At 45.1% G+C, this 18,644-nt stretch overlaps 1 protein-coding gene across 3 annotated transcripts in view; it reads left to right on the top strand.

The window, feature by feature from the left end:
• Positions 1 to 18,644, top strand: part of RPAP3 (RNA polymerase II associated protein 3) — a 196,896-nt gene that overhangs the window by 25,553 nt on the left and 152,699 nt on the right. For all 3 annotated transcript variants that reach the window (XM_029616263.1, XM_029616264.1, XM_029616265.1), the window contains one exon: positions 18,329 to 18,445. In XM_029616263.1, coding sequence (XP_029472123.1) covers positions 18,329 to 18,445 — 117 coding nt within the window. The remainder of the gene's footprint in view (positions 1 to 18,328; positions 18,446 to 18,644) is intronic.

Raw genomic sequence — 18,644 nt, 5'->3', positions numbered from 1 at the left:
TTGGTGTGGCGGTCACTAAGCATACGTTGTCTAATGGGAGTGCTGATTTATTCATCATTGTTATACACTTGTGGGCCTTCAATTCTCAAATCCAATTGAGATTCATGAGATGCGAGCTATGGCTTCTTCAGTTGCTCACCTTCATGAGATGCCAATTGAGGATATTTGTGAAGCTGCTCATGGTCATCAGTGCATATGTTTGCATTCAACTAGTGTCTGGACAATCTTTCTAGGAATGATAGCAGATTTGAACAAGCAGTTCCTGTACGTACCCGGATCAGTCCAGACAGTGGGTTGAGCCTCCTTTCCATCAGGTGGAGACAGACGATCCGTGGTACTACAGGAACGAAAATTAACAGGTAAGAACTAATTTTCCTTTTTTGCATAATCTTTTTTTCCATGTAGTCAGCTCTCAATGGTGGGGTCCAGGTTGTTTGTTAGTAATTGCTCCGCTGCAACCCTCAGCCCAGGACTCCCACATGTTTGGCTAATTCAGCCTTCTTATCCATGGAAAAAGCTTTCCATAAATGCTGTGTTCTGTAACTAGCAGGATGAATTAGCCATACTTATGTAGGAATATCAGGTTTAGATATCTACATTTAATTGAGAATTTAATCTGATAACCTTATGATATGAATTCATAAGTTTTAAGGGACTAGTTACTTACACTTTTGTGAGGAAATCAATCAGTTTTATTGTAGCAGCATAAGTATACAAGATTTAATATGGTACATATATTTATTTTCTTTGTTTTTGGTTTTAGTTTCTTTGTTTTTGGTTTTAGTTTCATAGCGCAAAGCACTGTAATGAAAGATAAGCAGAACTTATATGCGTTATCTCCAAGCACAACGATGCACAAATTAATTACACAATTGCCAAACTTACTAACCCAGCTGAAAGTTAATTAAATCAGTTTTATCTCATTTATTTATTTATTTATTTAAAATTTTTATATACCGACATTCATCCAGGATATCATATCGGTTCACATTGTAACATAAACTGGCGCTAGGCATGGCGCTTTACATTGAACGATTAAAACATGCGAACAAGGTATTAAAAGGGGGTGGGAGATAACATGGGAAAGTTTGCATTAAATTATATTATAGCAACGTCTTTAAACAATCCAGGCTACACTCCTGAGCATAAGAACATAAGAAATTGCCATGTTGGGTCAGACCAAGGGTCCATCAAGCCCAGCATCCTGTTTCCAACAGAGGCCAAACCAGGCCACAAGAACCTGGCAATTACCCAAACACTAAGAAAATCCCATGCTACTGATGCAATTAATAGCAGTGGCTATTCCCTAAGGCTGCTTGATTAATAGCAGTTAATGGACTTCTCCTCCAAGAACTTATCCAAACCTTTTTTGAACCCAGCTACACTAACTGCACTAACCACATCCTCTGACAACAAATCCCAGAGCTTTATTGTGCATTGAGTGAAAAAGAATGTTCTCCGATTAGTCTTAAATGTGCTACTTGCTAACTTCATGGAATGCCCCCTAGTCCTTCTATTATTCGAAAGTGTAAATAACCGAGCCACATCTACTCGTTCAAGACCTCTCATGAACTTAAAGACCTCTATCATATCCCCCCTCAGCCGTCTCTTCTCCAAGCTGAGCAGCCCTAACACCTCTTCAGCCTTTCCTCATAGGGGAGCTGTTCCATCCCCTTTATCATTTTGGTTGCCCTTCTCTGTACCTTCTCCATCGCAACTATATCTTTTTTGAGATGTGGCGACCAGAATTGTACACAGTATTCAAGGTTCGGTCTCACCATGGAGCGATATAGAGGCATTATGACATTTTTCGTTTTATTAACCATTCCCTTCCTAATAATTCCTAACATTCTGTTTGCTTTTTTGACTGCTGCAGCACACTGAGCCGACGATTTTAAAGTATGATGCCTAGATCTTTTGTCCTGGGTGGTAGCTCCTAATATGGAACCTAACATTGTGTAAATACAGCAAGGGTTATTTTTCCCTATATGCATTACCTTGCACTTGTCCACATTAAATTTCATCTGCCATTTAGATGCCCAATCTTCCAGTCTTGCAAGGTCCTCCTGTAATGTATCACAGTCCGCTTGTGATTTAACTACTCTGAATAATTTTGTATCATCTGCAAATTTGATAACTTCACTCGTCGTATTCCTTTCCAGATCATTTATATATATATTGAAAAGCACCGGTCCAAGTACAGATCCTGAGGCACTCCACTGTTTACCCTTTTCCACTGAGAAAATTGACCATTTAATCCTACTCTCTGTTTCCTGTCTTTTAACCAGTTTGTAATCCACGAAAGGACATCGCCTCCTATCCCATGGCTTTTTAGTTTTCGTAGAAGCCTCTCATGAGGGACTTTGTAAAACACCTTCTGAAAATCCAAATACACTACATCTACCGGTTCACCTTTATCCACATGTTTATTAACCCCTTCAAAAAAAATGAAGCAGATTTGTTAGGCAAGACTTCCCTTGGGTAAATCCATGTTGACTGTATTCCATTAAACCATGTCTTTGTATATGCTCTACGATTTTGATCTTGAGAATAGTTTCCACTATTTTTCCCGGCACTGAAGTCAGGCTCATGGTCTATAGTTACCCGGATCGCCTCTGGAGCCTTTTTTAAATATTGGGGTTACATTGGCCACCCTTCAGTCTTCAGGTACAATGGATGATTTTAATGATAGGTTACAAATTTTAACTATTAGATCAGAAATTTCATTTTTTAGTTCCTTCAGTATCCTAGGATGCATACCATCCAGTCCAGGTGATTTGCTACTCTTTAGTTTATCAATCTGGCCTAGTACATCTTGCAGGTTCACAGTGATTTCGTTCAGTTCGTCTGACTCATCACCCCTGAAAACCATCTCTGGAACTGGTATCTCCCCAACATCCTCATTAGTAAACACGGAGGCAAAGAATTCATTTAGACTTTCTGCAATGACCTTATCTTCCCTAAGAGCCCCTTTAACTCCTCGGTCATCTAATGGTCCAACTGACTCCCTCACAGGATTTTTGCTTAAGATATATTTAAAAAAGTTTTTATTATGAGTTTTTGCCTCTATGGCCAACTTCATTTCAAATTCTCTCTTCGCCTGTCTTATCAATGTTTTACACTTAACTTGACAATGCTTAAGTTTTATCCTATTTTCTTCAGATGGATCCTTCTTCCAATTTTAGAAGGATTTTTTTTGGCTAAAATAGCTTCTTTCACCTCACCTTTTAAACATGACTGTAATCTTTTTGCCTTCTTTCCACCTTTCTTAATGTGTGGAATACATATGGACTGCACCTCTAGGATTGTAGTTTTAAACAATGTCCAAGCCTGTTGAACACTTTTAACCTTTGCAGCTGCACCTTTCAGTTTTTTTCTAACTATTTTCCTCATTTTATCAAAGTTTCCCTTTTGAAAGTTTAGTGTTAGAGCTGAAGATTTACTTATTGTTCCCCTTCCAATTATTAGTTTAAATTTGATCATGTTATGATCTGTCTCAATACCATGGGTTGAAATCCAGTGAAACACCATATGGTGGTTGACAGAACCCAAAGGTTTCACAGACGTCTCCATGAGATATATGATAAATAATTTTTTAGTTTTAATTCTTTCAAGGGATAGTTGGCCAGACTCCTGCTTCGTGGTTATGGAATAAGTGGTTCTGAGTATGAAACTCAGTCTTACTTGCAGGTTCAGAAGTAAAGTGAACTTGCAGCAGTCAAAGTTCTGTAAGCCATGCTCTGGAAGCAAAGCTCGTTTTGGGATAATCCTTGTTTAAAATCCCTGGATAATGTCCCTTTAAGAAAGTGTTCTGGTATAATGTCCATGTAAAATCCACAGTCTCTATAATTCAGAGTTCTTTTCTCCATTCGGAACTTCATTGCATTAGTTCCATAGAATCCAATGTTGCTCATCTGGGTCCAGATTGCGGGTTAATGAAATTCATAGAGTTCATCACAGACACTGGCGATTAATATCCATTTCATAGCGGGTCTTATGGCTGGATACAAAGTTTTTTTTCACCACGATCCAGTGGGAGCACTGAGAGGAGATGATCACTTTGCTGGTGGCTGAAAAGAATCAGTAAGTACTGCTTGGGGAAATTTTTAAAACTTAAAAGTATTGGGGAGAAGTAAGCTATTGGGTTATATTATTTAGCTTATTTCTGTGTCTGTATAGAATAGCTAGTCAGAGGGCAGGCAAAATCCAGGAGTTTTGTGTGATTTTGTATTAAATAGGGAGAAAGGCAGGCAAGAAACAGAAGTTTGGTGTTTATATTTCCCAACCCTCCCACCCCTCTCCTAGTTCATCCTTTAATTTATAGACAGGTGACACTTTCACACTAAAAAAAAAAATCAGCCTTTTAACTTGAATTCAGAAATTTCCCACACCTTATCAAGAGTTTCCCTGTACGTACCAGGATCATTCCAGACGGTGGGTTATGTCCCCCGTCCATCAGATGGAGTCAGAACAAAAAACTCTCAGGGGAGGTCCCATATAACCACGCCTCCCCTGGCTCAATCCCCAGTATAGTTCTGACTCCAGCAGATGTTGAGCAGGGGACTCTGAGGTCCCCAGCATTAAGCCTTAGGGTTTTACTCCTTTTATTTCTCTGTGAGGGATCAAGTTGTTTTAAACAAATTTTATTAGTAGAGATTCAGCTTTTCAGCCAGGAAAGGGTTTTTTTGTCCTGAGGGAACAATGACTTGCTGACAGGCTGTGTTTCTGTTTTCTACTCCTTTCCTTTCCTGCCTCCTCCCGTTTGTTGCAGGGCTGGAGGTAAGTGTTTATTTTTATTTTAGGGCGCCGTAGGTTTTTCTGCTTCAGGGCGCTCAGGTCCGAGGGAGCACATTGGTGGGGCCGATCCCTCCCCTCTTGCCCGAGGTTGTGTGTACCCGCCCTGCCCTTGAGGTGCGAGGAGTCTCCCGGCCCGCGGCCCCGCGATGTAATATTCCCCGGGGCCGCCTGCCGTCGGGAAGTGTCATTCCCCGACGGTCTCTTCGGGTCGGTGGGTGGGGAACCGGGCCGGACCCGCAGTCTTTCCGTCCCGGTTGACTGTTTATATTTTCGCGCGCGAGCTGCCCCTCCTCCTCCTCCTCCTCCTCCTTCCCTCCTCTCACGATACAGCGGCAGTTGAGTGGTGAGGGCGGCGGTGGACAGGGAAATCCCCTGCAACGAGAATAACTTCCTGTCAGCATGTCTTCGGGAGGGGAGGATAGCCCTCCTCCGAGGGAGGTCGAGCGTCTTCAGGACCGCGGGGGCAGAAAGAGACAGGCCCCGTTTCCACCGAGCGCGGGAACGGCGGCCATTTTGTCCCCAACTGCAAACGGCGGTCTCTCAGAGGAGGACACAGACGCCCAACTTTCGACTACTCTGCCTTTTCCTGGTGCCGGAGTTCAGCCTGTTACTCGGCTTGGGGCACATTCGGATGATTTTTTCTCTCCTGAGTTTGTAGTTTTAATGCACAGAGCATTTGTATGTAGCAGAGACACCCTGCTGGGGGGAGGGGGACCTCCTCCAGCTAAGCTACCATGCCTGATCCCCTCCCTGGGGAGCTTTTTACCCCAAGGGGGCGTCCCTCCTCCAGAGGGACGGCCAGGAACGTCTCGAGGTTCCCCGACCACTCCTGCAGCTCCGCAGCCAGCGGGGGGAGGAGACCCTCTCCTGGATCCACTCGCTGATGACCCCTCCCTGGGGGCCCAGGTCAAGGGAGATGATCCCAGAGTCCTCAGAATCTTTCAAGCCGGGGAATTAGAGGAGCTCATACCACACATCTTACAGGAGATGGATATTGACCCTCCTCCGGATCCGGTGGCTCCAGATCCTAATGTCAAGAAGGGGGATCCACTTTTAGCAGGTCTTCGTCCACTAGCAAAGGCTTTTCCTACTCATCATTCTATCCTACAGCTAATTGCCCGGGAGTGGGATACCCCTGAGGCCAATCTTAGGCTTGGCAGGGCCATGGACAAATTGTATCCTCTGCCGGCGGTTTTTTTGGAGCTTCTCAAAGTTCCTGCTGTGGATTCGGCCGTTTCTGCGGTGACCAAACACACAACCATCCCTGTCACTGGCGGGACAGCGTTGAAGGATATTCAGGATAGGAAATTGGAAGTGTTCCTGAAGAGGGTATTCGAGGTTTCAGCATTGGGCTTGCGAGCTGCTATCTGCAGTTCATTAGCACAGCGGGCAGGGCTCCGGTGGGTGCAACAGCTGCTCACCTCACAGTCCCTGCCGGATTCCGAGGCCCACCAGGCGGACAGGTTGGAGGCAGTGGTGGCCTATGGGGCTGATGCTCTCTATGATCTTATCAGGGTGCAAGCAAGAGCCATGGTGGCAGCGGTGTCGGTGCGCCGCCTCCTTTGTTTAAGGAATTGGTCGGCGGATGCTTCATCCAAGACATGTCTGGGGTCTCTCACTTTCAAGGGCAAGTACCTGTTTGGGGAGGACCTGTATCAGATTATTAAGTCCCTCAATGAAAATGCAGTCCACAAGTTACCGGAGGATCGACCACGCTCTTACAGGTCATTCAATACCAACAGAAGCCGATATCATAGTCAGCGTAAGGTGCGCTCCACGAGGCAACAACCGCCTCGGGCCCCTTCATCTCGCTCGCACACTTGGAATCGGTCCTTTTGAGGCCGTCGGCCCAGTAAGGACGGCCACGGTACAGGCACCTCGCCGAAGTCGTCTCAATGATGCCAGGCGGACCCACGAGTCGATTCCCTGGCTGGGGGGTCGACTTGCGCTCTTCTACGAAACGTGGGTCCAAATAACCTCAGACCAATGGGTTCTAAGTATTCTAAGACATGGCTACGCGTTGGATTTTGTACGCACTCCACCAGACAGAGTCCTGTTCTCGCCCTGTGGGTCCCTTCTCAAGCGCTAGGCAGTTCGACAGACCCTAAGTCGTCTCCTTGCCTTGGGGGCGATTGTGCCGGTGCCGGCCTCCGAATTGGGACGGGGTCACTATTCCGTTTATTTCGTAGTGCCCAAGAAGGAAGATACTTTTCGACCCATTTTGGATCTCAAGACCGTCAACAACTCCCTCCGGGTTCCTCGGTTCCGCATGGAGACGCTCCGTTCTGTCCTGGCGGCAGTACATCCAGGAGAGTTTTTGGCCTCATTAGATCTGACGGAGGCATACCTACATATTCCGATCCATCACGCCCATCAAAGATATCTTCGATTCAAGGTTTTGGATCAGCACTTTCAGTTCCGGGCTCTACCTTTTGGACTAGCCACGGCACCCCGGGTCTTCACAAAGATAATGGTGGTAGTGGCAGCGGCGCTCAGAAGGGAAGGCATCCTGGTACACCCTTACCTGGACAATTGGCTCATCAGAGCGAAGTCGCGGGTACAGGGGATTCAGGCGGTCGACAGGGTAATTCAACTTCTTCATGCCCTGGGGTGGATCGTCAATTTTACAAAGAGCAAGCTACAGCCCTCTCAGACACTGAACTTTCTGGGAGCCCATTTCGACACGAGAGCAGCCATGGTATTCCTCACCCAGGAGAGAGCGCAAGCTCTACGCGAGCAGATCCTCAGGTTCTTGGCTCTCGAGCTCCCGACGGCGTGGGACTATCCAGGTTCTGGGAACCATGGCCTCCACCATCGATCTGGTACCGTGGGCTTTTGCCCACCTCCGACCCCTTCAGAGAACATTGCTTTCCCGTTGTAAGCCGGTGTCCCGGGATTACCAGGCGGTCCTTCCAATCCCAGACTTTGCAAGGCACAGCCTCGGGTGGTGGCTGGACCCCTTGAGACTAGCTCAGGGTGTGTCCCTGGAGTCTCCAGACTGGATGATTGTGACCACCGATGCCAGTCTCTCCGGCTGGGGAGCGGTCTGTCAGGACAGTTCGCTTCAGGGGAAATGGTCGAAGGAACAATCGACCTGGCCCATCAACCGTCTAGAGGCCAGGGCCGTTCGACTCGCCCTTCAGGGTTTCTTACACCTTGTGCGTCTCAGGGCGGTTTGAGTTCTGTTGGACAACGCCACCATGGTGGCATACATCAACCGTCAGGGGGGCACAAGGAGTCGGTTGGTGTCGCTGGAAATCGACCGACTAATGGAATGGGCGGAGCGTCATCTCCTATGTCTGGCAGCCTCCCACATAGCGGGCGTCGACAACGTACAGGCGGATTTCCTCAGCCGACAACACCTGGATCTGGGAGAATGGGAACTCTCGGAGGAAGCGATGGATCTGATCATCGAACGCTGGGGAATTCCTCACTTAGACCTCATGGCAACGGCCAGGAATGCAAAGGCAGCTCGCTTCTTCAGCCAAAGAAGGGAGCACGGTGCAGAAGGGGTCAACGCGCTGGTACTCCCATCGTCTCGACGGTGCCTTCTGTATGTCTTTCCACCGTGGCCACTGGTGGAAAAGGTCATTCGAAGAATAGAAGCTCATCAGGGTCCGGTGATACTCGTGGCACCGGAATGGCCCCGACGACCGTGGTTCGCGGATCTCCTGCAGTTAGCGGTGGGGAACCCGCTTCGGCTAGGTCACCTTCCGCGGCTACTGCGTCAGGGTCCAATATTTTTTCCAGCGGCAGATCGCTTCTGTCTTGCGGTCTGGCTTTTGAAAGGCGCAAACTGAGGCGTCGCGGTTATCCTGAGCCAGTTATTTCCACTATGTTACATTCACGAAAGACATCCACATCAGTCACGTATGTCCGGGTGTGGAAGGTCTTCGAAGAATGGTGCGTCTCGAAAGACATTCAGGCTCCACAAGCTTCAGTGGCACAGATTCTTTCCTTTCTACAGGCGGGATTGGATCTAGGGCTGGCCTACAATTCTCTCCGTGTTCAGGTGGCGGCTCTGGGGGCTTTTCTGCAGGGGATGGACGGCAGCTTTCTGTCTTCCCATCCGGATATTCTGCGCTTCCTTAGGGGGTCAAACATCTGAAGCCTCCAATCCGACCGCCTTGTCCATCGTGGAACTTAAACCTGGTGCTCCGGTCCCTCTGCACCTCACCCTTTGAACCTTTGCGTGCCGCTACCATCAAAGATGTTACACTCAAGACAGTCTTCCTGGTGGCAATTAGTTCAGCACGCCGGATCTCGGAGTTGCAGGCTCTCTCCTGCCGAGAGCCATATCTTCGTTTTTCGCCCGGTGGAGTTTCTTTGCGTACCGTTCCATCTTTCTTGCCCAAGGTGGTTTCCGGGTTCCATCTCAATCAGTCGGTGGACCTTCCGTCCTTTTCTTCCTCAGTCGGGTGATCTCCACAAGTTAGATGTAAGGCGTGTCCTAATGCACTATCTGGAGATAACCAATGAGTTCCGGCTCTCCGATCATTTATTTGTTCTTTGGTCGGGACCTAGGAGAGGGTGCATGGCCTTGAAGCAGTCCATTGCTCGCTGGTTAAAGGGAGCAATCATAGCGGCATATCTGGGAGTAGGTAAGTCTCCGCCGTTGGTGATTAAGGCTCACTCTCTCCGCGCCCAGGCAACCTCCTGGGCTGAGAGTTCCTCCGTGCCCATCCAGGAAATCTGTAGGGCGGCCACTTGGAAGTCGATTCACACTTTTACCAGACATTATCGCCTGGACGTCCGGGCTCCGTCGGACGGACAACTGGGGGACAGAGTCCTTCGGGCAGGGCTGTCCACGGCCCACCCATGATGGGAAAGCTTTGGTACATCCCACCGTCTGGAATGATCCTGGTACGTACAGGGAAATGAAAATTATTCCTTACCTGCTAATTTTCGTTCCTGTAGTACCATGGATCATTCCAGACACCCTCTCTTGTTCTGGGGGTAGTTGTTTGTGGGACATCCCTGCTTACCTGTCTCTAGCTTCCGTTTTCTCTCTGTACTTCTGGTACTGCAGACTGTTTTTTCAGCACAATACTGTTTGCAAGGTTCACAGTTAAGGTTTTTTTAGTTCCAAAACTAGTTCCTGGTTATTGGCCAGATGGCCTTCTGTTCATTAACTTGATCCCTCTGTTCTTATAATCTCTTCTCTTTTGGCTTTGATAGTCTTTTACTGAGGATTGAGCCAGGGGAGGTGTGGTTATATGGGACCTCCCCTGAGAGTTTTTTGTTCTGACTCCATCTGCTGGACGGGGGACATAACCCACCGTCTGGAATGATCCATGGTACTACAGGAACGAAAATTAGCAGGTAAGGAATAATTTTCATTTAAACATTCCCTTGTAGGTCACTACCAAATGTATAGTGAATACACTAATACATTTAAAGGACCCTAATTGTATGCAGTCCCACTCCCATAGCAACCTAAAACTTAACTGGGAACTGAACAAATGCAGCAGTCCAGTAGCAAGAGGGGGGCCTCCCAGTCCTGCGTTGAGTGTCACATGTATGATTTTTTACCTGCTGGTGAGAAGTTGTACATGTACATCCGATACAAGGAGGGCCTGTCTTTCAGAGAATGACTCCAATCTCTGGAGGCTAGAGTAACAGACCTGGAGGAGATGAGGTAGACAGACGTATATAGATGTGAACTTCAGGGACATCATAGCCAAGTTCCAACTCCAGTCTGGTAGCCCTGGTGCTCCCTGGGAGGAGAAAGGTCTCATAATCGGAGAGCATCAACCTCGTGCAGCAGGAAATGATCCTGTAGCAAGGACCTGCTCACCAGGTGGTGCATTGTCGTCTCACACCAATGATGTCTCTCCCAGAGCTACTGCCCAGGAGGGAAGGGTTAGGTTGGCCATCATAGTTGGTGCTTTGATTATTAGGAATGTAGACAGCTGGGTGATGATCGCCTGGCAACAGTCCTACTTGGTGTGAAGGTGGCAGACCTCACGCGTCACCTAGATAGGATTTTAGACAGTGCTGGGGAGGAGCCAACTGTCATGGTACATGTGGGCACTAACAACATAGGAAAATGTGGGAGGGAGGCCAAATTCAGGATCTTAGGTAGAAAGCTGAAATCCCAGAATCTGCAGGGTAGCGTTCTCTGAAATGTTTCCTGTTCCACGCACAGGTCTCCAGAGGCAGGCAGAGCTCTTGAGTCAGAGTGTGGATGAACTGGGGAACATTTTGGGGAAGGGGGAGTCTTTTCCGAAGGGATGGACTCCACCTTAACCAGGGTGGAACCAAGCTGCTGGCACTAACCTTTTAAAAAGTAGGTAGATTAGCTTTTAAACTAAATCAAAGGGGAAAGCCGATAGTTGCTCAGCAGTGCATGGTTCAGAGGGAGGTATCTTCGAAGGATACTAATGAAGCCTTAGGCTTAGGACATCACAACAGAGAGGTTCTAATAATAAGAAAAGTAGTCCAAGTGCCTATAATTAAAAACTCATCTGAGCTAAAAGATTCCAATTTAACCCTGTCAACTGAAAAGCAGATTGTTAATACAAACAAAAAACACATTTTGAAATGTTTGTATGCTAATGCCAGAAGTCTAAGAAGTAAAGAAGGGAAAATTTAGAGTGTATAGCAGTGAATGATGACAGATTTAATTGGCAACTCAGAGACATGGTGGAAAGAGCATAACCAATGGGATAGTGCTATACCAGGGTACAAATTATATTGCAATGACAGAGGTGAGCACCTAGGAGGCGGTGTGGCGCTTTATGTCCGGGATGGCATAGAGTCCAACAGGATAAAGATTCTGCATGAAACTAAATGCACTATCAAATTTTTATGGTTAGAAATCCTTTCCGTGTTGGGGAAGAGTATAGTGATAGGAGCATACTACCGTCCACCTGGCCAAGATGGTGAGACAGTCAGTGAAATGCTAAGAGAAATTATGGAAGCTAATCAAATTGGTAGTGCAGTAATTATGGGAGATTTCAGTTTCTTCAGTGTCAACTGGGTAAGTGAAACATCAGGACATGCTAGAGAGATAAAGTTCCTGGATGGAATAAATGACAGTTTTATGGAGGAATTGGTTCAGAAACCGATGAAAGAGGGAACAATTTTAGATCTAATTCTCAGTGGAGCACAGGATTTGGTGAGAGTGGTAATGTGGTGGGGCTGCTTGGTAATAGTGATCATAATATGATCAAATTTGACTTAATGACTGGAAGGGGGACAGTAAGTAAGTCCATGGCTGTAGCACTAAACTTTCAAAAGGGAAACTTTGATAAAATGAGAAAAATAGTTTAAAAAAAAATGTTTTTAAAGTTGCAGCTACCAAGGCAAAAAGTGTGTAACAGGTGTGGACATTGTTAAAAAAAAAAAATAATAATCCTAGAAGCACAGTCCTTACGTATTCCTCATATTAAGAAAGGTGGAAGTAAGATCAAGCGATTGCTAGCATTAATAAAAAGTGAAGTGAAAGAGAAAAATTTAGCCAAAAAGATCTTCATTCAAAAATTGGAAGAAGGATCCATCAGAAGAAAATAGGATTAAGCATAAGCATTGGCAAGTTAAATGTAAGACATGATAAGACAGGCTAAGGTACAGAGAAGGGCAACCAAAATGATAAAGGGGATGGAACAGCTCCCCTATGAGGAAAGGCTGAAGAGGTTAGGGCTGTTCAGTTTGGAGAAGAGACAGCTGAGGGGGGATATGATTGAGGTCTTTAAGATTATGAGAGGTCTTGAACGAGTAGATGTGAATCGGTTATTTACACTTTTGAATAATAGAAGGACTAGGGGGCATTCCATGAAGTTAGCAAGCAGCATGTTTAAGACTAATCGGAGAAAATTCTTTTTCACTCAACGCACAATAAAGCTCTGGAATTTGTTGCCAGAGGATGTGGTTAGTGCAGTTAGTGTAGCTGGATTCAAAAAAGGTTTGGATAAGTTCTTGGAGGAGAAGTCCATTAAAGGCTAATAATCAAGTTTACTTAGGGAATAGCCACTGCTATTAATTTGTTATTAGACATTATTTTTATGTTGTTAGACATTATTAATTTGTTATTAGACACTGCTATTAGACATTACAACGTTAGAATTGACGACATCGAATCTAAACCTATACACCTATCCAGGGGAGTTCCACAAGGCTCCTCCCTCTCTTCTACCCTCTTCAATATCTACCTGCTTCCCCTTTGCCAACTACTTTCTGATTTAAGCCTCCCTCACTTTCTTTACGTCGACGACGTGCAAATACTCATCCCCATCACAGACTCCTTAGACAACACACTTAAAACCTGGGAAAAAGCACTATCCTCGATCAGTAGCCTCCTTAACAGCTTTAATCTGGCCCTCAACACATCCAAAATGGAACTTATGCTCATCTCTCCACCCAGTAACCCCATAAAAGCATTACCCCAAACTATTACATTCTCACAGCAAGTACGAGACCTAGGAGTCACCTTAGATAACCAACTGAACCTAAAAAGATTTATAGGCTCAACCATGAAATAATGCTATTTTAAACTTAACACCCTTAAGAAACTCAGACCACTCCTCCACCAAAATGACTTCCGCACTGTTCTGCAAGCCACCATACTCACCAAAATAGACTTTTGTAACTCCCTACTCCTCGGTCTCCCCAAAGCCTCTATGAAACCCTTACAAATGCTTCAGAACTCTGCTGCCAGAATTCTCACAAATACTCGCAAAAAAGACCATATTACACCCATCCTCAGAGATCTCCACTGGCTCCCCATTTCCTCCTGTATCATTTACAAAACACTCACCATCCTACATAAAACCCTCCACAACCAGAGCATGCGCTGGTTAAACGACTCATTACAACTCCACACAGCCAACAGACCAACCAGATCTTCCTACAATCTTCCTACACATTCCCTCGCCCAAGCTAACCCACCTCAATACCACTAAAGAACATGCTCTATAGATTGCAGGTCCATCAACCTGGAATACCATGCCTCCTGACCTCAGACAAGAGCAATGTACTCAAAAATTAAAAAAAACAACCTCAAAACATGGCTCTTCAAGCAGGCCTACCCCTAACACCATCCACTTCATTAAAAAATTAACTTTTCAGCCCAAACCTTTACATCCATTCATCCCTCATGCCCCACCCTACCATAGCATAGTTCATTGCTTTTACAACCCAGCAATTGGCTCCTCCCTCACCCCTTCGCTTGTTCATGTCTGTTACATTGCCTTTTGCATTCTCACAATTGTTCTACCTCCACTATGTTTCCTCATAGCCTGTTTCGCATATAGTTATTTTATTGCTCGTTCTCTTTGAGTTTTTATATTACGGTTTCTCCTCTCTTGAATTTTTTAAGTTCCTAACTCCTTTGTTAACCCTGAACCAGTTCCATGTAACTGGTTCAGTTTCCAGTTAGCAATGTTATATGTAAACCGGCATGATGTGCATATGAATGTCGGTATATAAAAGACTTAAATAAATTAATTGCATCAGTAGCATGGGATCTTCTTAGTGTTTGGGTAATTGCCAGGTTCTTGTGGCCTGGTTTGGCCTCTGTTGGAAACAGGATGCTGGGCTTGATGGACCCTTGGTCTGACCCAGCATGGCAATTTCTTATGTTTAAGAGAGAATTTGAAAAAAAGTTGGCCATAGAACAAAAACTAACAATAAAATCTTTTTTAAATATATCCGAAGTAGAAAGCCTGCGAGGAAGTTGGTTGGATCATTAGATGATTGAGGGGTTTATGGGGCACTTAGGGAAGATAAGGCTATCGTGGAAAGATTAAACAATTTCTTTGCTTCAGTGTTTATTGAAGAGGATGTTGGAGAGATACCTATTCCAGAGACAGTTTTCAAGGGTGATGATTCAGATGAACTGAACCAAATCACGGTGAACCTGGAAGATGTGGTAAGCCAGGTTGACAAACTGAAGAGTAGTAAATCACCTGGACTGAATGGCATACACCCCAGTGTTCTGAAAGAATTTAAAAAAAATGAAATTTCAGACCTATTTCAGTTAATTTGCAAGCTATCATTAAAATCATCCGTTGTAATCACGTGCAAGAAGATGTCTAAATATTCGCCTCTGGAAGTGGTTACTGGGGAGAAGCAGACAGAAAAACGGAAAATACTACCCCAAACTAAACTGTATTTTCTAGTACTTTTTTAGGGCATAAATATAGACATTCAATTGAGAGTCAAGGGATGGGGGAGAGGAACAATTTAAAAATATTCAGCATTATCTTTATTGTAGATTTTCTTCACTTTATTAATGATGCAGACGTGGTACCTTGAAATCAGTCTTGTTGCATGTTTCACATGATCTATGTACTGTTGTGCTACTTAATAAACATTAAATTATATTTTAAAAAAATCATCTGTTGTACCTGAAGATTGGAAGATGGCCAATGTAACACCAATATTTAAAAACAGCTCCAGGGTGATTCGGGAAACTATAGACTGGTGAGCCTGATTTCAGTGCCGAGAAAAATCGTGGAAACTGTTTTAAAGAATAAAATCACAAAACATTTAGACAGACATATTTTAATGGGACACAGCCAGCATGGATTTACCCAAGGGAAGTATTGCCTCACAAATCTACATTTTTTTTTGAAGGGGTGAATAAACATGTGGACAAAGGTGAACCGGTAGATGTGGTGTATTTGGATTTTCAGAAGGCGGTCGACAAAGTCCCGCATTAGAGGCTTCTAAGAAAACTAAAAAGTCATGGGATAGGAGGCAATGTCCTTTTGTAGATTGCAAGCTGATTAAAAAACAGGAAAGAGAGTAGGATTAAATGGTCAGTCTTCACAGTGGAGTGCCTCAGGGATCTGTACTTGGACCGGTGCTTTTCAATATATTTATAAATGATCTGGAAAGGGGTACGATGAGTGAGGTGATCAAATTTGCGGATGACACAAAATTATTCAGAGTAGTTAAATCTCAAATGGATTGTGATAAATTGCAGGAGGATCTTGCGAGACTGGAAGATTGGGCTTCCAAATGGCAGATGAAATTTAACGTGGACAAGTGCAAAGTGATGCATAGAGGAAAAAATAACCATGCTGTAATTACAGAATATTAGGTTCTTTCTTAGGAGATACCACCCAGGAAAGAGATCCAGGATTAATAGTGAATAACACATTGAAATCGTCGACTCAGTGTGCTGTGGCGATCAAAAAAGCCAACAGAATGTTAGGAATTATTAAGAAGGGAATCTACTAGATAAGGGAGCCCTGACCGACGTGCCGCAAATGCGCAGTAGAGAGCAACTCTACCGCGCATGTGCGGGCAGCACGTCGGCCAGAGCAGAGCGTGCCCGAAAAAAAAAATGGAGCCTGCTCCTTAGGAGCAGGAGCGGCGGCAGCAGCAGCAACGAGCAGGAGCGGGAGGAGCAGTAGCCGCGGCGGCGACGACGGTGACATGCGTGCGTGTGCGAGGGAGGGACACCCCCCCTGTCTGCCGGGTGTGGATGAGCTGAAAGGGGAGGGGATTGAGAGGGGGGAGTGAGTGAGGGGAGGAAGGAGAGAGTGAGGAGAGAGGTGGGGGGAGGAAGGAGAGAGTGAGGAGAGAGGTGGGGGGAGGGAGGAGATGGGGGAGGGAGGTGAGAGTGAGGTGGGGGGAGGGAGGGAGGAGAGAGTGAGGTGGGGGAGGGAGAGGGGGAGGGAGGTGAGAGTGAGGTGGGGGAGGAGCAGGGGGAGTGAGTGAGGGGAGGAAGGAGAGAGTGAGGAGAGAGGTGGGGGGAGGAAGGAGAGAGTGAGGAGAGGTGGGGGGAGGGAGGAGATGGGGAGGGAGGTGAGAGTGAGGTGGGGGGAGGGAGGGGAGGAGAGAGTGAGGTGGGGGAGGAGAGGGGGAGGGAGGTGAGAGTGAGGTGGGGGGAGGAGCGGGGGGAGGGAGGTGAGAGTGAGGTGGGGGAGGAGCGGGGGGGAGGGAGGTGAGTGAGGTGGGGGGAGGAGAGGGGGGAGGGAGGTGAGAGTGAGGTGGGGGGAGGGAGACTAGAGGGGGGAGGAAGTGGGAAGGAAATGGACCGAAATTTTTTTTTTAAATGTAGCCCGTTGTTACGGGCTTTAACGGCTAGTGGTTAATAAAACAATGGATGTATTAATGCCTCTGTATCGCTCCATGGTGAGATCACATCTTGAATACTGTGTTGCACTGGAGAAAGTGCAGAGAAGGGTGACCAAAATAAGTGGCATGGAACGGCTGCCCTATGAGGTAAGGCTAAAGAAGTTAGAGCTGTTCAGTTTGGAGAAGTGATGACTGAGGGAGGGGATATGATAGAGGTCTACAAAATCATAAAAGGACTTGAACAAGTTAATGTAAATCGGTTATTTACTCTCAGATAATAGAAGGACTAGGGTGCATTTAAAACACATCAAAGAAAATTCTTTTTCACTCCATTCATAATTAAGCTCTGGAATTCATTGCCAGAGATGTAGTTACAGCAGTTAGTGTAGCTGGTTTTAATAAAGGTTTGGATAAGTTCCTAGAGGAAAAATCCATAAACTGCTATTAATTATTAAGCAATAGTAGCTTGAGATTTATTTAATGTTTGGGTACTTGCCAGGTACTTGTGACTTGGATTGGCCACTGTTGGAGGCAGGATGCTGGGCTTGATGGACCCTTGGTCTGAACCAGTATGGCAATTCTTATTTTCTTATGACGTGCACAGTTCTTGTCCAAGGTTCTCATCTCACATTCTGAGGTGCTGACAAATATCTGATATGAAAGAACAATCACAACTTCTCAAGTTGCCAAGATCATCACTTGACTGAAGACTCCATCTCTGTGTTACTTAGCCTACACTGTTTAGTTTAATCTATGTGCATGGCATCAGGCCTCAGTTCAATAATGCACGTTCTTGTTTAGGGTCACTGGCATTTATGCTACACTTGTAACCCACCCACCTCCCTGGAGAGTTGACTACTTCTCTCAGTTAGCTCTGGGTTAGACTGCAAAGGCTCATGAGGTAGTATCCATATGGGAACTCCCGGGCATGTTCTAAGCTGTACCAGCTAGGAGAGAAGAGTCTTTTTTTGTGCTGCCTGATGACATTACTCACGCATTATGACAATTTTTCCTGCTATCTATAGCAATCTTGCTTTCCCTTCATACTGGATACATATGGCAGTTACATCTGTCTCAGGGTTGTGCAATATCTGAGGATGCTATACTGATTGCACACAATATTCATAAGAGAAGATGCTATAAAAGATTTGTATCAAATATTTGTAAATTAGTTTTGAATCTTCATTTTTCATTTTACTATTTGCATTTTTTGTATGCTAATAAATCTATTTTACTGGGAGAATAGTAGATGCCTGGAATAGAGGTGGTTGTAACCAATCCCATGACAGTTGTCAAGCATCCTTTAGACTGGTACAAAGAACAGTAGTAAGGTAAAGAGAGGGAAATAACTGGAGATCAATTTGGGCCTATTGTATCACAGTAGAGAGGAGAAATTGGGCATAGTAAATGGAAAAAGAGGCCATTTTCTGTTAAAATCTTACTATGAATGTATGCTTTTTGTAGTATTCAAAGCTGTGGTTTCTATTTTGTGTGTTTCTAGGACAAAATAATTGAAGAAATTGATAAAGAAGACAGCCCTCATGGCTCAGATTCAGACTCTGAAGAAGAAGATGGAATCTGTATAGACACAGCAAAAGCTCTTGCTGAAAAAGAAAAAGTATTACATCTTTAAATGGCTTGTTTCTTTTATTGGAGTTTGGTAAAGGTTTAGCACTTGATGCCATTTATATTTTTGCAGATATTAACATATATATATTTATTAGGATATTTGAGATATATTGACTTTTTTTATTGTTATTATACTTTAATATTTACGTATATTTTTATTGAATTGTATATGTTGAAATATGTTTCTT

The sequence above is a fragment of the Rhinatrema bivittatum genome, chromosome 9 (genome assembly GCF_901001135.1).
Source record: "Rhinatrema bivittatum chromosome 9, aRhiBiv1.1, whole genome shotgun sequence".
NCBI classification, from domain to species: domain Eukaryota; kingdom Metazoa; phylum Chordata; class Amphibia; order Gymnophiona; family Rhinatrematidae; genus Rhinatrema; species Rhinatrema bivittatum.
Note: the sequence above shows the minus strand (reverse complement) of the source record. Positions and strands in the feature narration are given on the sequence as shown.